The 16876-nt window shown below is 46.3% G+C and overlaps 1 protein-coding gene, 1 long non-coding RNA gene and 4 other non-coding genes across 6 annotated transcripts; 5 read left to right on the top strand and 1 right to left on the bottom strand.

Annotated features, from left to right (window-relative positions):
* Positions 1 to 116: 116 nt before the first annotated feature.
* Positions 117 to 4937, top strand: LOC107077527 (uncharacterized). Its single transcript, XR_001478556.2, has 7 exons — positions 117 to 186; positions 1903 to 1985; positions 2536 to 2652; positions 3229 to 3273; positions 3786 to 3823; positions 4354 to 4402; positions 4858 to 4937. It is a non-coding gene; the product is annotated as an uncharacterized lncRNA (long non-coding RNA).
* On the top strand, positions 1631 to 1766 carry LOC138241921 (small nucleolar RNA SNORA16B/SNORA16A family). The gene has a single exon (XR_011191211.1). It is a non-coding gene; the product is annotated as a small nucleolar RNA SNORA16B/SNORA16A family (small nucleolar RNA).
* On the top strand, positions 2247 to 2385 carry LOC138241922 (small nucleolar RNA SNORA16B/SNORA16A family). The gene has a single exon (XR_011191212.1). It is a non-coding gene; the product is annotated as a small nucleolar RNA SNORA16B/SNORA16A family (small nucleolar RNA).
* LOC138241920 (small nucleolar RNA SNORD103/SNORD85) lies at positions 2817 to 2894 on the top strand. Its single transcript, XR_011191210.1, has one exon. It is a non-coding gene; the product is annotated as a small nucleolar RNA SNORD103/SNORD85 (small nucleolar RNA).
* On the top strand, positions 3431 to 3560 carry LOC138241925 (small nucleolar RNA SNORA44). The gene has a single exon (XR_011191215.1). It is a non-coding gene; the product is annotated as a small nucleolar RNA SNORA44 (small nucleolar RNA).
* Positions 4938 to 5835: 898 nt separating the features above from the next.
* LOC102688097 (CTP synthase 1) lies at positions 5836 to 16582 on the bottom strand. Its single transcript, XM_006631260.3, has 19 exons — positions 16415 to 16582; positions 15048 to 15228; positions 14719 to 14889; positions 13690 to 13790; positions 13132 to 13248; positions 12759 to 12842; positions 11894 to 11974; positions 11221 to 11372; positions 10552 to 10684; positions 10106 to 10194; positions 9663 to 9757; positions 9304 to 9366; positions 8555 to 8598; positions 8305 to 8401; positions 8141 to 8196; positions 7419 to 7515; positions 6912 to 7056; positions 6735 to 6827; positions 5836 to 6231 (listed from the first exon to the last, which is right to left on the bottom strand). Exons 2-18 carry the CDS (start codon positions 15211 to 15213, stop codon positions 6743 to 6745), a joined length of 1776 nt encoding a protein of 591 aa, XP_006631323.2. The 5' UTR covers positions 15214 to 15228; positions 16415 to 16582; the 3' UTR covers positions 5836 to 6231; positions 6735 to 6742.
* Between the last annotated feature and the right edge of the window lie 294 nt (positions 16583 to 16876).

The following is a 16876-nucleotide window of genomic DNA, read 5'->3' as shown; positions in this document are numbered from 1 at the left end:
CACCCTACACATGCACACACACAAGTATGGAGCTCATGAGATCATAAAAAACTACGTTTCCCATCAGGCACCGTGACAGGATGTAACCGGTGGACCAATCAGAACGAGGGAAAAGCCCCGGAATTCACGCTTTAAAAGGAACGGAAGGCTCTCCTTCTTCCTTCTTGCTGCATCGTAGGCGACATGGTGAGTGACTTTGTGAAAGTATGCGTGCGTAATCTGCGATCATCGTGCGTGTTATGAGCTTATATAAGATTGTTTCTTTATAGTTATGTTCCTTTCTCTATAAGGGTAAGTCACCAGTATGTATTTGTTGAAGAATCGCATTAATTTTGTAAAAAGATGAGCAGGTACAAGTGTCCCATGATTGCTTTGTATGTCTTCTAAAAGCTGTCGGTTTTGGCCACTAAATATAAACTTGGGAGACACTTTGCTGCAATTTGTCTTTTAATATCTTCTGCATGTTCTGTGGAATATATCTGGGTGCATTTTGCATAGTGTGGCGCTGTAGTCATTCACGTGCTGGATTCAGCTTTGCCTTCTCAGATTATTTTTTTGTATCCCCCTCACGTTGTATAACCGTTTGTCTAGAAAATATGCTCACTTTCTAAAGTCTTGTCGGAAATATCAATGCAGTAATGCACTAAATCGTGGCCGTCGTGATCTCAAAACCGAAAAGCGAGGACGTATTGGGAGTACTGGTGTCGTATCCAGTTCAGTATCCCCTGGAAATCTGCACCCCCTCCTCCTATCTCAACACCCCTGATTATTCTCATCCTGCACGAATAAGTCATTTTATATGTAACTCGTAAGGACGAAAGATGCACATGGCCTTTGGGTGAAGTGAACTCAAGATCTCAATCACGCGGCAACCAGTATTTTTTTCACATTTATTCCATGCTGAAAGGAGAAGAAAGAAAACAACGTTTCGACTGTGGAGCCTTTTTGGGGTGCACAGCCTAAACGTTATTTTTTTCTTTTCAGCATGGAATAAACCTATTGTTCCTTTGCGGCCTACGCATGCTGATGCAGCTACCCTCCTGAACTTATTAACCCTTTACACTTTCTTGTATTAGGAATGATCTTTTCGCATACCCCAGCTTGCTGTCCATGAGACACACAGACAGGGAGAGAGCCTGGGGTCAGAGCGCAGGGTCAGCCATTGTACAGCGCCCCTGGAGCAGTTAGGGTTAAGGGCCTTGTTCAGGGGCCCAACAGAGTAGGATTCCTCTACCAGCTGCGGGATTTGAACCGGCAACCTTCCAGCCACAGGCGCAGATCCTTACCCACAGAGCCACCGCTCCGCCCCCGGATTTTACATTGATCCCTAGCGATCGTTTTTAAAATATACCGATAAACATGCACACACTGCGGGTTCCTTTTTTATCTATCGAAACAAGCTCGTAGGAGCTGCCTGTATCATTAAGGACCCTGGGAAGTCTCCTAGAGCGCTATGCATTACGGATGAGGGTGAAGGTTACCAGAGGATGCTGAAATTGGTACGTTACCGGACGCGACAGCTGTCACAGTGGGGAGGTTTGGGTTCCCAGCTGTCCGGTGGGTTAATGCGGCAGGTCGGATATTTGTTACGGCCTGAGATCGGGGCTTCCCGATGTTGTGAGCTCGTCTCTCCGGCCCTGATCGAAGCCGTGTCAGTCTTTCTCCGTAGATGACGCGGTCAAAAAGGAGCCAATAGTGAACCTTTTGCCTGACGGTCGCTGCTCAGTTTTTGTAACTGACCAGCAACATACTGGAAAAGGACACTTCACTTTGTCATAACATTTTAAGATTTCCTGTATTGTAGACCTAATTGTATCCTTCAGAATTTCCCACCTGAATGCTGCATCTTAGCCAGTCAATGATTCTCTTTTTTTTTTAACGGGAATATTTTTTTTTTATCAGGGATCTTTGAGACCTGCGATGTGGGATTATCAGTCCCTGGTCATCTTGTTGTATAGTCAGGCTGCGGAGCCACAGTGATGCAGGTAAGAGCCTTTGAAAATGTGGTTTATTGTGATGTGAGGGTTTTAATTACACCAGCCAAAAAGTCCTTAGATGGGGGGTGTCTATTGGCCATTGCTTTATAGGAGTACTTGCTTATGCAGCCAGGCAATTGGGACCAATTGATCTTGTATCCTTGGAAGTACAATGGTCAAGGATGCATCCCCAGAGTCCCAGCTGGGACTTGAGCCCTCACCTTGACTTCGCAGTCCTCGCGTGTGTAGAGGGCCTTGTGCAGTGCGTGTTCTGGCTCTGTTGGAAGGCTCTCTAGCTGTATCCTGTAGCTGGCGGTGTCAAAGGGGAGCCGAAAGTGACTCTTCTGCCGACGGTCGCTGTTCAGTTTGACGGTGACTGATACAGCAACATTGTGGTAAAAGGACATGCGTCTTCAACCGGGGGCCTGTGGACATGTAGCGATCTGGACACTTCAGGCATCTCACCTTTTAATCTGGTTGATTCACTCAGCCTTTTGAGTGAAGGCAAGGGCATGATTGACCCTGACAATTACATGGCAATGTGCTTCTCTTTGTATAGGTGCAGCCTTACTGAGGGAGGTGTGTGCTGATACCTTTCAGTCATGGGCGCTTTGGGCTGATAAGACTGATGACCATGAAAGTGGGTGACTGTCACCAGGCCCAGTTCCTTTGTTCGGTAAGTTACTGTATTTTCACTGTGGTCACCCGTGATTCTGCTGTTATGACCCCTGCTGAGGTGTTGAATGTCATTCTCTTACCTCCGTTTGTAGCAGTGGACATTTTATGGGCAGCATGGCTAAGCAGTGGCTATAAGTGGGAGCTAATTCCTTTTAGTCCAGGCCTGGCAGTGATGACACACTTGCCCTCACTGAGAGCATGACTCGATAATGACATCTTTATGTACTCTACTGAGTCAGGTCTGGAAAAGTGGGTTAACTTTGATGGGCATCGGATAGATTGAATTTGCTTGACTGTCTTGGCAAGGTTATTGCTTATCTTTAATATGTTGCCATCACGCTATAAAGTCCAGGGAGTAAAGCTTCTCGGATTGTGATGTTATTCTCCCTTAGAGTTTTAGCTTGAACCCCAGTGCCATGAGCTCCTGAATGAGAGCTGAGGTCTATTACAGTCCATCCCAGTGACGTTCAGACCATGTGAACCTTGCCTGGGACAGGAGCACTGGGACTGCTGTGTAGAGACGGTGTGCAGAGCTTGACTGTGAAATTAATTCTGTGCATCTTCTCTTGCCCAGGGAACTCATCTGCTCTTCATGATCTGATCAGGAAGGAGTAAGATGGTGAGTGTTCATACCAACATTGAAGTGTTGGTTGAAAATGGGATTGCAACAGTGGATTTAACGGTTCACACTGGTTGGCTTGAAACTTGAGGCAGACCAGAGAACCACTCGTGTTGACATTGCTGTTAGTGGTCATCCTGGTTTTAAAAGCCAGATTACGCATGTTTTCCAAGGATCAGAGCTGTGTGCGTAGCTCCTGGTTCTCCAAGAGCATGCCAGAGGAAATGGGGGGTCTTTGACTGTCTGGACTGACATGTCTGGGGCAGCCACTCTACTCTCCAACATCTTGAATAATCCTTGGATCAATTAACTCCCAAAATTCCAGGTGGCCCTAATGGCCTCATCTCTATTTGTAGCCTTTATGTTCCAAAGGACATTTTCCGTCTTCACTCCGGAGCCCTCACTTTCATAGCAAGGAAGAACTTGAGAAGGCTGTGGTGAATTTGGGCTGAAGTCACTTCTGTACGGTGGAGATGTCTAACTAGTTCTCCATTTTTGTTTTCCCACTTCAGGCTGCCTGTATGGATGTGCAGCAGGAGTGGCTCTGCAGGTATGCATTTTTTTCTGCCTTGTGTTTGTTACACCTACAACAGGGATCTTCAGTCCTGTGGGCTGTCTTTGACTATTCCATTGTTTTTAAGTGTGTAACCCAGCAGGTCATCTCAGACAATGATCAAGGTATTTTGAAGTCCTCAAAGATCAGATGGCTCTTATAAAAGATGTTTAATTCAGCAGTAGTTTATAGGTGTTGCTGAAAATTAGATCAATGAGACCATCTAGACTGGGGTGTTCTCCGGGACCAGAGTTGGAGACCCCCAACTTAAAGAAGTTTGACCTTGCTGAGTAGTTGAACTTGCACATGGTGGCTCTGCTGTAGTCTTGAGCTGCAGCTGTAGGCACTGCTGGCCGGTGATGATTCTTAACTACTCCTGGACTAAGGAATGACAGTTGCGGATATGGGACTGAGGCCAGCCGGAGAACTGCTTTTCAACTATGGAGGAAAGCCTGTGTATTAATGTTAAAAGGGCAATAGAAGTCACTACAGCTCATTATTTACTCTAGCTGACTTCTTCTGTACAGGTGGGAGACTGGTCGAGGGATCTGTCCTGCAGGCTCTTGATTCATCCAGGTATGTTGGGTCCTGTGACAATTCTGAATATTGATTTGATTGTAACTACTGTATTTCACCATGATTAATGTACAATGGTATACATTCAAATGACTAAATAAAAGTATAACCAGTTTTAAAAGAGCCTTTGTCTTCTAATCAAAGGGAGAACCAGAAACATGAACAGGTGCTACGTGTTGGAGATTTGAAAATGTAGCTTCTACACAATGTGCCCTTGGAATGTTAGTTGTAATCTTGATGTGGGGTGAGGGGTTTTACAAAGGACACTGCTGTCAAGAATGACATGGTTATTGGAAAGGCCAGCAGGTGCCTTTTAATGTTGGGGGGGGCAGTGGAATTCTTCTCTTGATGGGTGGGGCTTGTTGAAGTAAACTCATTTAAGAAGCTGCCTTCGGACTTCTTCTAGACAGGGCAGACTGCACTTTTCTTTTAAGGATTGCTTTTTTTTTTTTCAGGTTCTGAAGAGATATATGAAGATATGACTCTTACTAATCGAGACCTTTGGAACTTGTCATTAAACAATTTAAATGCATAAGAGTTGTGGGTTTCTTTTTTTGTTTCCAGTTGAAAACTGGTGATCTACTCATTACAATGGATTTGATGTTGCAAATGATCATTGGTATAATTGGAAGTGTTTGGTTTCAGACTAACATGACAAAATGTCCCTGAACATGTAATTGCTTTAAAAAATGTAGGTGTTGCTGCAATTAAATGCTTGTGAACAAAATTGTCCCTTTTTGCAGTGTCTGTAGAATATGGACTTGAGTACATTCCCCAGTGGTCACTTCCAGCTTGAAGTCTAATGTAGTTAAGTTTATAAACTTTTTGTTTGTAGTCGGTTACAGAATTGGCTATGGTAGTCCTGGTGTTGAGGAGGGGGACTATATGAAGGGACTTGAAAGTTCAATGCCTTTGAGTTGGGAGTTTACTTTCTGTATTTATCAACTGGAACTGTTCTACACTAATGGGAACACAGCCCTTCACTACTTTTAATAGTTCCATATAAAACTCACGGGTGCTGGATTTAGTTTCAAACTTATTTCCTCTTTGTATTCCCCCAGAGTACTGACTATACTCTGAATTGAAGTGATTTAAGCTGGTATTTAACCTGTGCCCTAAACTGTTATAGGGATCAGACTTATTTTAAAAACAGTTCATTCATGTTATGCTGAAATGCTCCTGTGATGTTTTAAGAATCCAGAACCATGATCTATTGTTGGAAATTCCTAACTCCAGAATTAGGACATGGTTATTCCTGGACCTTAATCTTAATGGGTGGCACTAAACTCTAAAGCAGTTTTCCACAGCACATGAACCAGGGCTAGCCCAAACCCTTCCGTGCAGGGAGTTGTCCAATGTGACTAATGCATTATAACCACCCCTAAATTAAAACTCTCCAGCAAAAACCAGTGACAAAAAACCACACACAGAACTTGAAAACAGTAATACTATATTAGGGTCCATGGCAAGATTTTAAAGTCTTCCTCCGTGATCCATCCACCCATCTGTATAATCATTCCAGGACCTGTCCTCAAAACATCATTTGCAGACATGCAAGGCCATACAGATGAAAAGCAAGTGGTTTTATCCAGAACAGAGGTGGCTACATCCAGTAACCCACAGTGCCAACAAAACTTGGCTGAGTAAGACTGCTGGAGGTAGTGATGACACTGGTTTGGCTCTTCAGATATCCCTTGGAGATGGCAAAAGAATCACAACTCCTTGGGAATAAAGTTGTACAATCTCTAGGTGTAGTTAAAATCTAAAATGGCTTCTGTCCTGAAGACCAAGGTCACAGAGGGTCAGGTTTTTCAGTTCCCAGCTTCTTCCTGGAAGAAAATATTTTCATTGTATGCAACATGAACGAATTAAGAGCCATAGAAATCGGCAACCAGGCAGGATCTTTTATCTCGTTACGTTTCATAAACCCTCCTGTGTAACATTTTATAAACTTAAGTAGCACCAAACCAAATCTGCTGGCAATCTCAGGGGAGGAAAATGACTTCACAAATTAGGAACCATCTAAAAAAAAACTTCAGAGAAGACTTTTATAACCGATGAACAGACAAGGTACAGATCAAGAGCAAATATTCAAATTAGGGTGATGTAATTAAGAGGTACCAGGTATCAATGATTGGCAAACAGGAACATTCAATGAGAAAAAAAAACATTAAAAACTAAGCAAACACCTGGTTGGTGACATTTAATGAAGACAAAACTAAATTATAAATAGAAAAAACTCAGTTTAAAAAGGCACTGGAGATATTTGGACACTGTTTGAAGGAGTCACATGTCCACAGGTCAGGGTGGTTAGGCGGTGGACGTGCTGTACCTCTGTCGTCAGTCCTGGGAGATGGAGGGTAATTTCAGCTCGGAGATCTCCGAATCAGGAGAGCTGCTCCCACTGCGGTCGCTGTAAGTGTCCCTGTGGGGGACAGAGAGAGACCCGTGAGCCCGCCATTTAGCTACGTGTCAACCCAGTTGTGCACATGGTGTGCGGCGTGGTTACCTTGGCGACAAGCGGCACCCTTTCTGGAGGTAACCCTGCAGCTTCCCCGCGGCTGCCAGCAGCAGGCCGAAGTAGGGGGGCGAAGGCTTGATGGGGCGAGAGGTGAACTCGGGGTGGTACTGAACCCCCACAAAATATGGGTGGTCTGGGGAATGAGAAAAAAGGCAAGCTTATGCAGCGCAGCCCAAGAGCGCAGTGCGCCTCACTGTGGGTGGACAATCGGTGACAAGGAGTATTCGTAATTACTATTCAATACCAGTACTCTAAGACTCTGAAAAGATCACTGAAGGAAACGTGTTCTGGAGTTTGAAGCATTGAGTCACAAGAATATGTGGTCACAGTAAACAGTCCAGTTTCCACAAGGGAGGCAGTCTAATCTTCAACACAGCAGCCAAGCTCAGTGGTTTGTGAAGACAAACTGCCGGACAGTCCTTTCACAGCAGACTGCAGCTCATTTCCTACCGTTCCCTTCAGTTCTGATTTTGGAGTGCTACAGGAAATACCCACCGTCCAGCTCGATGACCTCCATCCTCTCGCCCTCCATGTCCTGGCCCACAAACCGGAACCCCCCGCTCTCGAAGTGCTGCTTGAGCTCGGGGTTCACCTTGGGAAGAGAGAGCGAGGTGTCCAACACTGGAGCCGAAGGGCTCATGGGTCACCCTCAAATCATCTGCTCCCAATCCCCTTTCCAGTTGACCACTTGAGCAGGTGATTAATATACAGTTAACCCCTTAAGAGATTATCACAAATTTACTAACACTCGCTGTCAAGAACCACAGCTGATCATTTGTAACTTAATTGAACCAATTATTAAAAATGTGTCAAAAATCATGTGTTCCAAGGATGGCCTTATAAACCTGCTGGATTTTGGTTCTCCAGGACAAGGGATGGACATCCCTAGCCTGACAGAGACAGGCCTCAGGTATTCCACAATAAATCAAGGACAGTTTTCCATGATTTTTTTCTGTAGTTTCCTATAACCACCATGACTTCAAATCCTCAAAACAATTTTACTGTATATCTTACTAACAAATATGCTAAATGTAAATAAAAAGGTATTTTTGTTTCAATTCATGGTAATTTAACAGTGCATACCCTTTATTAGGTTTATACACGTTTGGTAATTGTTTTTCCAGGCTTTTCCTGGATTATTTTCACCATATGGTGACTTCTAAACCAGGAAACCCTGATCTGAATCAGAAGCAGGGCCAGCACCAATCATTTAGTACCTCAAAGCGATGTCTGTGTCTCTCATCAACATATTCTGCATCTCCATACAGCCTTCCTAAAACAGAAAATCTGTGAGTCCAGGAATTTTTAAATGTTAAAACAGCGCAAGGTGACATATAGCAGGAAGACAAGCTACACAGATAGTAGTTTCTGTGTTTCTTACTCAGAATGGAGTTGGTGCTTTTGAAGATAGTTCGTCTCTTTCCCAGTCTCATAGTGCCACCCATCTGGCCAGGGTTGTGTTCTGGCATGTCAATCACCTGGGAGAGACCAATCAGAAGTCAGCCTGTGCACCACATGACTCAATTAAAAAAATGCCAAGAAATGGAAGATGACCACATGGCAGTGTGCTATCTGAATGTGCAGGAAAGGTCTCTGGCGACAGGACAGAATCAGGAAGAGGGGATACCTACTACTGGGTGTTTGGATTCGGGGTCAAATTCAGTCGAATTGGCATCTGTAAAGAACATATACCAAAACAAAAATCAAGAACTTCTGCAAAAACCACAAAGCCAACATTCTGTATTCATTTAAAAAGAACTGCTGCTTCCCTTGAGCTTAGTGCAATCAAACCACCCACTGTTAAAATTTGCTTAACTGGAATTTTGATTTCCAGAGTTGTGATTTCATAGATGAAAGATTACTCCGGTTAAACATACAGTGATTAGTGCTGTACAATGAACAGACTGACAACAGAGTGTCGCCACCTGTGTGCAGTCCACACCAGCACACTGCCCTCCTCTGCCCATTATGGTGGGGTAATTCTGCATCACAACAAATTCACACCAACCTCTTCAATCTCAATGGCAAGGCTCACTGAACTAATATAGTAGTATTATACAAAATGTTCTGCAAAGTCCATCCTTTGTCAGCTTACGTTTTTGAAGGTTGCATTTTTTCCCCCAATTCCCTTTTTTGTCACAAGGAATTATGTCAAACACATGGAAGGAGGCTTACAAGATAGCAGTATGGAGTGTTACAGTATGTGTCAAACAGTTACATTCCAGGACTGTTCTCTCTCCCCCAGCCCAAGTCCAGAATTCAGCCTCTGGAAGGAGTTATGTAAACAACAGCTGCTGGACTGACGTTACAGCAGGAGAGAAACTGTTGCTCAACTCTGAAAACTGCAGCCATACCGAGTGTGTGGCAGTCGAGGACGTACCTTGCCAGCCAAGGATGTTCCTGGCAAACTCACACACAGCCAGCTGCATCCCCAGACACACTCCTGCAAGCACAGGAGCAGGACAGGCAGAATGACATAAAAAATACATCTTGCATTGTGTTTTACTTTGAACTTTGAAGAACACTAAAGCATTTGAGAAAAAGGCTCACAGAAACAGTCATACACTTCAGATTACCCTTAAATTCTGCACCTCATACTATCTGCACAGATTTTTACTTTTTTTTTTAATAGGATGGGTGCGAGCATCAGGCTGATTCTCCATAGTGCCTCTCTGTGTGTGCCACCTGCACTCAGACACAGAGCTGATGCCAGTAGAGAGCCACGTCCTCCATTCTCACCTAAAAACGGCTTCTTCTGCTTTCTCGCCCAGCTGATTGCTTGGATCTTTCCCTCTGTCCCTCGAACCCCAAACCCTCCAGGAACCAGGACGCCACTAAACACAGAACACACTTGGGTCAGAACAGGGTCTGTGCGATGTTTCCTCTGGACTGCAAGTCCCGAGACAGTGGTTTCTGCTAACTCCAGCGAGACGGTTACTCTGGCTGATACAAAAATAATTTCTTTCAGCCTTCATAAAACAGAAATACACAGAATGTCTATAAATACAAAAACATGGCCTTGTTTAATTAAAAATATCAAGACAGTTAAAAACTCTGGAAGAGTAGACACTGGAAATACTGGGGGCATAGGTTCTTGTGCTACAGGTTTTAACGTATACTTGTATTAAAGAGTTCAGACAATTAAAGTAACACTACTGAAGAGGCCAGAGGCTGAGACTTACTTGGCACTACAGAGTTTCTGCCAGGCCTCGTGGTATCTGACTGGCTCCTCCTGCAGGGTGCTAGGCTCCAGATCAGCAGAGTCAATGTACTAAAAGACAGGCAGGGAGGAAACAGAAAGTGAGGAGAGGTGGGAAACACTGACTAGTCATTGCGAACAAGAAAAACTCCGGCCTGTGTGACCTGATCGGTCTAACGTGAAACATCAAGCGCAGGAGTGTGTACACAGTCCTATGGGAAACGGAGATGCTGGTGCTACATTTCCACAGGCTGCACAAGCTGACAATCCAGTTCCACCAGATCAGCATGCAGATGATGCAACAATGCTGCCTGCAAGACTCTGTCTCCCGGTACACAAAGGAGCCCAATCACTTGGACCACATGCATGAAGAGAATGTAATAAAATGGGCACAAGGTGATCTTGAGTAAATTAGTATCCCCGCTGTACCTTGACCTCCAGTTTGTGATTGATCGCGAGGGCAGAGTGCTCCAGAGCTTTGATGACGGAGGCATATGAATCCGAGAACTTGGTGTACTTTCCCACCAGCGCGATAGAGCAGCTCTCCAGCAAGCGGTCAGACCTGGGGCAGAAAGATGGGATCTCTCGTCACATACAAAAAGGAAAAGGTGTCCAAAATACTGACATGACTATAAGAAAACTCCTAACTTTACTCTGAAGGACAAAGTGCAATGATGGCTGTTAACTGAAATATTTAATGAAAGACATGCAAAGCAGTCCACAATCCTGTTTTTTTTTAAATGTTTAAGACTGACAGGTTAAAACATGCTCCTTGCTGCCATTTTAATTTGTTTCAAGTCATCTACTTTTTCTCCCAATGTTAACGATGACATCCGAGTACCTTACTTTGTACTTCTATCAAATTTGTCTGGTATGCAGGGAACCAGACAGTAGGACTTTACCTGTAATTTTGTATATTTAGAAAAATAATTTCTAATGGTAAAGGAGTATCAAATACATACTTATTCTTCAGATGAAAAAACACAGTATATGAAAAAAACAAACCCAAAAATTTAAAGGTGGTTTTAAAACAGACACACCCCTATTGAGGAAAGTCATTCAGACAAGTACGTGGTAAAACACATCCCCGAACCCCACCTATCTGACATCTCCTTCCACTTGGTCAGCATCCTGCGGGGCCGGGACTCTATGGGCAGGTCCAGCCGATCGCAGAAGTAGCTGACCACCCCCTGGTCTTCCAGCAGCAGGGGCACTCTGTAGATGGAGGACACGTCATGCACGCAGATCACCTGGAACAACAACGCCACAGCCATCAGCCTTCTCAGCGACCGTCTGCATCAGGCTCTGCGTTGCGTGCATAGCCGGGATTCTTGACACAGGCTTCGGCCTGCTCGGTTTTGTGACTGGTGTTTTGCCACGGCTGCATTCTCTCAACAGCAAGGGTGTTCACTTCCTCTCTCAAATCCATTCCGCACGGCAATAAAAACTACACAAGAGTGAATGACAGCGTAGGCTTCCAGTCTTAGAAAACTGCACAGTGATGGCCGACCTTGCATTATCTCTTTTAAAAGTGCTCTTTTATAGCACTTTTGGCACTGTTTCGCCAGTTTAATGCGTCCAAGGCCAAGAGCCACAGCCAAACCTAACTCTAAGGTTCCTCCTGTAATGTGGGCGCAGACTTCCATACAATAAGCCCCATGGAGGCCCAAATTGAGAAACCACCTATTATCCCATTAAACATATAAGCCTCTCGGAAACATCGGACTCAATTATATAGACTAAAACCAACAACAGGACAACTGTGGCCTACCTGTTCAGGCTCGACGTGACAGAACATGGAGATCTTCTCCTTCACAGCATTGTCCAGAGGAGTGGAACAGCGGCACACAATCTATAAAAGACAAGAGAGTAAAGAAATGTCCTTCTGCAGACAGGAAAACGAGTCCTGATGCCCTTTGATTCCTCTCGTTACCCAGAACAAAAGAACTGAACGGAATCCTCTCAGTTTGGAATTTTTCTGATGAAAAATCACTTTCACGATTACCTTAATAATAAGTTACATGAATAATAATTCCTTAAAGAAGTACAATGGTTTTCATCCCAGAAAAAGCTTTATACAAAGGTGGAGACCCATTTCTTTCATGGGTTCTGAATGATATCGCCAGGTCACAGGGGTTAAACTCCATTGCTCTTGCAGTGATACAGGGAGCTTAAATGACCCAGAAGTCGAGACTTATAATATTAATCCCAGCTGAAGAATGGTATTCTACAACCCAGTAACCTCAGTCACCACAGCGGTGCATGAGCTGGGACTTTCTGGTCCAGAGAAAAGAGCGCCTCCTAGTGCTCCACCAAAACACAGCAGCAACCTGGTTCTGCCACGCCAGTAGTCCAATACTGACCCCACCCAGATCAGGCCATGAAGCAGTAACGCTGCTGCTGAACTTTATATGTGTTTTAAACATTTTGAACTTACTAGCCTGTTTAACTATAACTGTGCTTGGCCTGTTATATGACTGTATCACAGGAGGGGAAAGCACTCCTTCGGACTACAGAGGTGGGACAGAAGGAAGATATGAGGCAACAGAAGACGTCGTCAGAAAGGGGAAAAAAGAGAAACTGGAAGAAAACATTTGAAAACAAAGGGAAGGGCATCGACAATGAGACAGACTGACCAGGTCGGGCGAAAGGCCCAGTCCTCTGAGCTCTCGGACGCTGTTCTGCGTGGGCTTCGTCTTCTGCTCCCCTGTGGCGCTGGGCTGTGGAGAGAGGGACCGAGACTTGGACCCTGAAGCACACCCTGACCATGCCGAGGAACCGCAAGGCCAACAAAACCATCAAAACCAGCTGAGAATAGAAACCAATGCAAAGGAGCTGGAAAATAATCAAATCTGGTGTGCTCCAGGGGTAGGCAAGTGTTTTTCACCAACCAGTAGGACAACAAAGCTCAGAAAGCAGCTTATGCTACACATGGGGATTCAGGAGCCCGAACACTGGGAAAACGGCGCCAGCGGGGCTCGTTTATTAAGGACGAGGTAGGTCTCTTACCTGTGGAACAAGGCTGACGTGGATGTTGCAGAAGTTCTCCTTCTTGACCTTAAACTGGAACTGGCGAAACGCTTCGATGAAGGGCATGCTCTCGATGTCTCCCACCGTTCCCCCCAGCTGAAAACACACACAGCCCTTATGAGACGCTCCACTTAAAACACCCAGCTCCCAAACCCACAGCCTCCAAAATCAAAAGCCAATCTGAAGCGCCAGCCCGGCCATCCAGATACATCAGACCCCTCTAAGCCTAACCTGCGCCCTCCACAGTGGAATCACCTAACTCAGAACCACCCCACACACCCCATCACAGTCAAAACTGGGACTTAGCTGTTCAACTCCCGCACCTATGCCTGAGTAGGCACTCACTCAACTGGGAAATCCTTTAACAGACAGACACGCAAATCTAAACGTTTATCAGAGCCAACAGGTATTACCTGCAATCCAATTATGGATATCTGTTAGGCCTCTTATAAGACTGTAGCAGGAATAAAGGAATAAAGTGCAACAGGCCAGTGCAATACTGAGTGATGAGCAGTCGTCTTGCAAGGGGTACAGTACCTCGATAACACAGACTTGGGGTTCCATGCCATCGTCATCCACAGGGATCTTGGCCTGGCGCATCACCCACTCCTGGATGGCATCTGTGATGTGTGGCACCACTGAAGAAAGAAGACAGAAGACATTCGACCTGACACAGTGTGGGCCATCCCCTGTTCACTGCCCACCCACAGGTAACTCCTCTACTCCTGTGACAAAATACTCGGGGAACAGGCTTTACAAACCATCACACACTGCGTGAGCTAGCAATTCATTCGTAACAAGATCAAGTTACCATTAATAAAGTCAGGTTTACGGGGAGAACGAATTTCAGGAACTCTCTGGAATGCAGGTTGTCTCTGTATCAGGAAAGATCGGCTGTGATTTTCGCTTGTTTCACACACGCGCAGCGATGAACATTCCAACACCGTAGGGAGTGCTCACCCTGCGGTCTGTGTGGGTCCTAATGCCCCAGTATAGTGAAGAGCATTCCATACTGTAAAAAGGTGCCGTCCTTCGGATGAGATGTAAAACCGAGGTCCTGACTCTCTGTGGTCATTAAAATTCCCAGGACTTTTCTTGCAAGAGTCGGGGTATAACCCCAGCGTCCTGGCCAAATTTCCCCCTGACCTTTACATATCATGGACCCCTAAATAATCCCCATCTTTTAATTGGCTTCATCGCTCTGCTCTCCTCCCCACTGAGAGCTGGTGCGAGGCGAGTGTACTTGTGCACTATGGCTGCTGTCGCATCATCCAGGTGGGGCTACACATTGGTGGTGGTGGAGGGGAGTCTCCATGACCTGTAAAGCGCTTTGAATGGAGTGTCCAGAAAAGCGCTATATAAGGAGCCATGCAAGGAATTATTATTAACACCGACATCCTTCAAAAAATAATGGAGACACTATTTCAAGTCCATGGTCTCCAGTGTTCCCTGAGGTTTAAATGTTCCCTCGCGGTCTACAAGCGTCCTCTACACCAGTCTCTCCCCTGCCACTCGTGCCCGTGTGGTTCCTCCAGTCCAGCACCTCCCTGCCCGCCTCTCTCTCACCCTGCACAGTCTTGCCCAGGTAGTCCCCTCGGCGCTCCTTGTTGATGACTGACTGGTAGATCTTCCCCGTGGTCAGGTTGTTGTCCTTGGTGAGCCGGATGTCCAGGAATCGCTCGTAATTGCCCAGGTCCAGGTCCACCTCCCCTCCGTCATCCAGCACGAACACCTCCCCTGGGCGGAGACAGAGCACGTTGAACGCACACCCACAGGACGACACCCCCCCCCACCTCTGGCCACGAAGACCAATCAGAATCTGTCCGCCAAGCAGTCACCCTGGGGTCATCCAGCACACAGCACTCCCTTCGCCCCCAGTGCACACTCACTCTTACCATGCTCGTAGGGCGAGAAGGTTCCTGCATCTATGTTAATGTAGGGGTCGATTTTGATGGCAGTGACATGGAGCCCACAGGACTTGAGTATCGTGCCCACGCTGCTGGCGATGATACCCTTGCCTATCCCCGAGATGACCCCACCGGTGACCAGGATGTACTTCATATTGGTCAGCAGAACCTGGGGAACGAGAGAAGGGATGTAGCATTAACGCTCGGCATGAACCATACGCGAGCTGTCTCTCGGAGCGCCAGAAAAACCGAAGACCCCGGCATCTCTCAGAAGACGACAGAAATGCAACCGGGGCACATTTCCGAGCCGAGCGCCGGCACGGTAACCCGACACGTTGCGCAACGGACCCGCGCGCCTTCACGGGGACGTCCTCCCTGGTTCCTCGCCCCACGCCTGCAGCTCATTGGCCGAGACCCGGAGGGGGGGGCGGGCTCTACACAGCGGAGCTCGCTCGCAATTGGTGCCCCACCAACGTCCTTATGTCACCTCGTTTCAGACTGTTCCGGTCAAAACAATTCAAAATACACCTCCGGCCCCCACATAAATCGTCTTATAATGTTTCACAGGGCCATAGTATTCGACAGTAAAATTAAAATGACAGTAAAATTACCTAACGTCCGTTCCCTGTGCCAGATACACTCACAATGCAACTCGTGGCACACGAGTATACACGCGTTCGCGTAGTGTCGTTAAGTAAATAATATCGATCTTCTTAATACATATTTTTAACTTCCCCTCGACTTGCTATCGCACCTCCCCTCCGGTATTATCAGCGCTCTGTGAATTTATTAATTACACTGCGAACCAAAATTAAAACAAAAGCCTTAACGCGGAATCCGTCCAAAGAATGCGTCATTTATTTCCGCTTCCAAATGTTACAATCAAATTTCAGTGCTCACATTTTTGCCCCACGTTTTGTCTTTATGAGGGTCGAGTATAAGCAGCGGAGAGCAAAGAGCGAAAATGGTGGTGGGTGAGTTGTAAGAGATGGCGGGGATGAAAATGCGCCAAAAAAATCATCAGTACTATTTGTAGTGTGTAAAGCGTAGTGTAAGTGCAAAGCAAAATGAAGATGGACAGCGAGGTTTAAAAAAATAATTACCAGCTGAATGTGGGAAAGCAGCCGTAAAAAACCAGATGGCCAAATATTTTGGCTCCAAATGGTTAACCAAATACGATGAATAGCAGTGCGAACAGAACCATCCCATTATTTTCAACCTTAAAGAATGTAACGTAGAACAAGCGGAAAATTAAAACCCCCGCAAAACCCGCAGCCATCACCTCGGCTATCCCCGATCACAAAAGCCCGAGTCCCGATCGCTAGTGTCAGGCTGGATGCACGACCATCACTCACCGGGAAACCGCTCTCAGCTTTTCAGCAAACCAGTACTCCCGTGGGCGCTGCAAAGCTCCACTCGGCCTCCGAACAGCGGAGAAGAAAGGTCCCGGCTGGCCGACCCGGTTCACGTGTTGGACACGGAGCAGAGGACACGGTCCCCACGTGTGCGGGAGAAGGCGGGGGGGGGGGGGGGGGGACACCTCAGCGTCGCGAGACGGGGGACAGGATGCTGCGTCTCTCCCGGGAGCGCGAAAGGCATCGTGGGAAAGCGAGGCGCTGATAGGAAACCTGCGAGCCTGGTCGGTCTGGGTCTCTCTAGAACTGCAGCGCCAGCCGACGACAGTACATTGTTCCGACTCGATAGATGATCACACACCATCGCAGTGACCACCGTTGATAAATCTTTGTCTTTGTTCGGGCGTGCGTGGAAAGACATCCCCCCCCCCCCCCCGTAGCCCAGCAAGGAATGAATGAACA

This window comes from Lepisosteus oculatus, chromosome 11 (assembly GCF_040954835.1).
Source record: "Lepisosteus oculatus isolate fLepOcu1 chromosome 11, fLepOcu1.hap2, whole genome shotgun sequence".
Taxonomy (NCBI): domain Eukaryota; kingdom Metazoa; phylum Chordata; class Actinopteri; order Semionotiformes; family Lepisosteidae; genus Lepisosteus; species Lepisosteus oculatus.
The sequence above is the reverse complement of the archived record's forward strand: the minus strand, read 5'-3'. Positions and strand labels throughout refer to the sequence as shown.

What these genes read in the sequence shown, in the direction of transcription:
- LOC102688097 (XM_006631260.3), bottom strand. Translation starts at nt 15,213, where the DNA reads ATGAAGTACATCCTGGTCACCGGTGGGGTCATCTCGGGGATAGGCAAG. An exon ending in CAGAAACTCTGTAGTGCCAA is followed by an intron (nt 9,758 to 10,105) that starts GTAAGTCTCAGC and finishes TTCTGTGTTTAG; the next exon opens with TGGCGTCCTGGTTCCTGGAG. An exon ending in CCGAATCCAAACACCCAGTA is followed by an intron (nt 8,402 to 8,554) that starts GTAGGTATCCCC and finishes GGTCTCTCCCAG; the next exon opens with GTGATTGACATGCCAGAACA.